Source organism: Antrostomus carolinensis, unplaced genomic scaffold (assembly GCF_000700745.2).
Source record: "Antrostomus carolinensis isolate BGI_N321 unplaced genomic scaffold, ASM70074v2 Scaffold41828, whole genome shotgun sequence".
Classification (NCBI taxonomy): Eukaryota; Metazoa; Chordata; class Aves; order Caprimulgiformes; family Caprimulgidae; genus Antrostomus; species Antrostomus carolinensis.
Genome location: NW_010333059.1, coordinates 1 through 2,410, shown reverse-complemented (window position 1 = coordinate 2,410; position 2,410 = coordinate 1). Strand labels below are relative to the sequence as shown.

Sequence of the window (2,410 nt, the reverse complement as noted above, 5' to 3'; positions counted from 1 at the left end):
GAAAGCAGGAGGTGCTGGCAGAGGTAACGAGGGTTAAATGTTTTCACCTTTTAAAGAGTCATTTAACCACAATTTTGTTTTTTCCTTTTTCTTGCAGTAGCTACTGATTTAGGGAGAATAGAAAACAGTGCTAGAGGAAGCACGGGCAGAGCTGCTGGGGAAACACCCTCAGAGCCTGGGACCACTGCGGGCCTCCCACAGCCCTTTACAAGAATCACTACTTCAGAAGTGGAGGCGTGTTTGGTCCTCTAAGCCTCCTCATCAGTTCTGCCCAACAGATCTGCTAGTCCAGAACTTAACCAGATACGTTCTACATGGCTTTTAACGTCAGCTTTTCTAAAGCTGGATGGCTCCTGGGGAGCCTGTTTGCTTCTGCTCCGAAGGCGAAGGGGCAACCACAGCAGCGTGTGCTCAGGAAGCCGACACGTCTGTGCTAGAACCGGTTGCCATGTGCAGAGTCAGGGATTCAGTTGTTCTGTACGTGTGAGCTGCCCAACAGAACATCCAGCTCGGGATAGTAACAAAAGTTGATCTTGACAGCTGGCAAAAGTTTTGTTTCACAGAGCCAGACTTAATTCCATTTTCTACTGCTGCATAGGTGGAGAAGGGAAATGAAGCTTTGTGTGATACAAGTGAATTAACATACCCTGATGTACCATGATGAAAGAAGCATTAGGAAGACAGTTTCTCACCAGAACTTATAAATTAAAAATACAGATCTTGCCATTTTATTATGACAGGAATCGATAGTTTGTAAAAAAAAAACAAAAACAAAACAAACAACCAAACAAAAAAAAAATTCTAACATACCAAAAAGTTTCAGGCCAGAAATAGCAAGGAACTGAAACAGTATTCCCTCCTGTCCCATCTTCCCCCCCGCCCACCCCCGACACTGCAATACAAACTTCAGTTTGTGCAATTTAAATTGGCTTAATCTTGAAGTGTAGTCCAATAAGACTGAAGACTAGACACTTAAGGTCCTGGACCAGGTAGTAGAACACTCTCAAGCCTTCTGGATCCCTGCAGAGCACAACAGAAGGAAGGGGGGTGAAAAAGTTAGATTGATGTTCTAAAAGAGCAGTTTATAGAACTAACCTATTAAAAACACAGCAAAGCCTGTAAGGAGACTTTTCAGAGGTATCTTAGACATTAACAGATTTGTTACATCTTGCATGGACTGATAAAACATTCTACAGTGCAAGTTTGCAAGTTTTAAATCCTGACAAAATGTGCATTTTTATCATGAAAACAAGTAGTAACATCACTTTGGATGTACAAAACATGGTATCTGGTCTTTTGAGTTCAGGTGAAATACAGAAATCTTGGTTCTCCCAGAGACATTGGTGTGGGCAGGCCAAGGACAGTTCAGTTCCTACAATAAGGTTATTGTAAGCCTACCAAGGCTGCTTGGTGAGTTTCAAAATACAGCGCACAACGACACAAGTCTAAAAGCATTTGGTACATTATGTGGGGACACAGAGCACTTGTGCCCCCATGAACTGATTTATACCTTGAAACAATATAAAATACAAGTCCCTATAAACCAGCAAGTTCCAATGTAGATTGTTACATACAAACAACAGCAACATAAAAAAGCTGAGTACATACTTGGATTGATTTACATCAATGAGTGAACCGATTTTTGATGTGGTAAAGGAGATGTGCTCATCACCAATTACTATTTCAAGCTCCTGAAAAGTAAAAGATTACAGGAAGTCAAAGTGGTATTAATTACAGAAATGCTTAATTACTGAGATAATGGCTACTCTGTTTTTATTACAATGCAATAGGTCTGTGAATCACATTGACTCTCACAACTAAGTACTGAGATAACGACTATTCTGTTTTTATTACAATGCAATAGGTCTGTGAATCACATTGACTCTCACAACTAAGTACTGAGATAACGACTATTCTGTTTTTATTACAATGCAATAGGTGTGTGAATCACATTGACTCTCACAACTAAATTGCCATTTGGGAACTGCACAGGTTTTAAAATAGCATTTGTTTCCCTCTTGGCTAGAGGAACTGACGTGAAGAAACTGACTTTTTCTTACTGACATGAAGAAAAAGTTCAGGTATGCTTCTAGTGAGCTAACATGTAAAAATTAAACCAGCAATCAGAACAGACACTGTACACCAACCTGTCGACCAACTCTGTCGGGAGGCGGCCACAGCGCATCGTCCTCCTTTGTGATTTCACTGTCGTCGATGATTCTCTTCAGCTCCTCCATCACGCTCTTATGCACATAAGCCTGCACACAACGTTCCAAGATGCAGGGGCAGCCCCAGGCGCTGCCCGCCCCGCTGCCGCGGTCACACCGACCGGCACACGAGCGCTTGGCCGTGCTGCCTGCCCCGCACAGCGCCCGGGCCCGCACCTCCGCCCCGCACAGCGGCCCCGCTC

General features: G+C 43.2%; 1 protein-coding gene across 1 annotated transcript; it reads right to left on the bottom strand.

Annotated features, from left to right (window-relative positions):
- Positions 1–920: 920 nt before the first annotated feature.
- Positions 921–2,356, bottom strand: LOC104517840 (protein mago nashi homolog; the record flags this gene model as incomplete). The annotated part of the gene is made up of 3 exons (XM_010173748.2): positions 921–1,020; positions 1,609–1,691; positions 2,148–2,356. Coding segments are annotated over 3 exons (392 nt in total), but the record flags the coding sequence as incomplete, so codon positions are not given.
- Between the last annotated feature and the right edge of the window lie 54 nt (positions 2,357–2,410).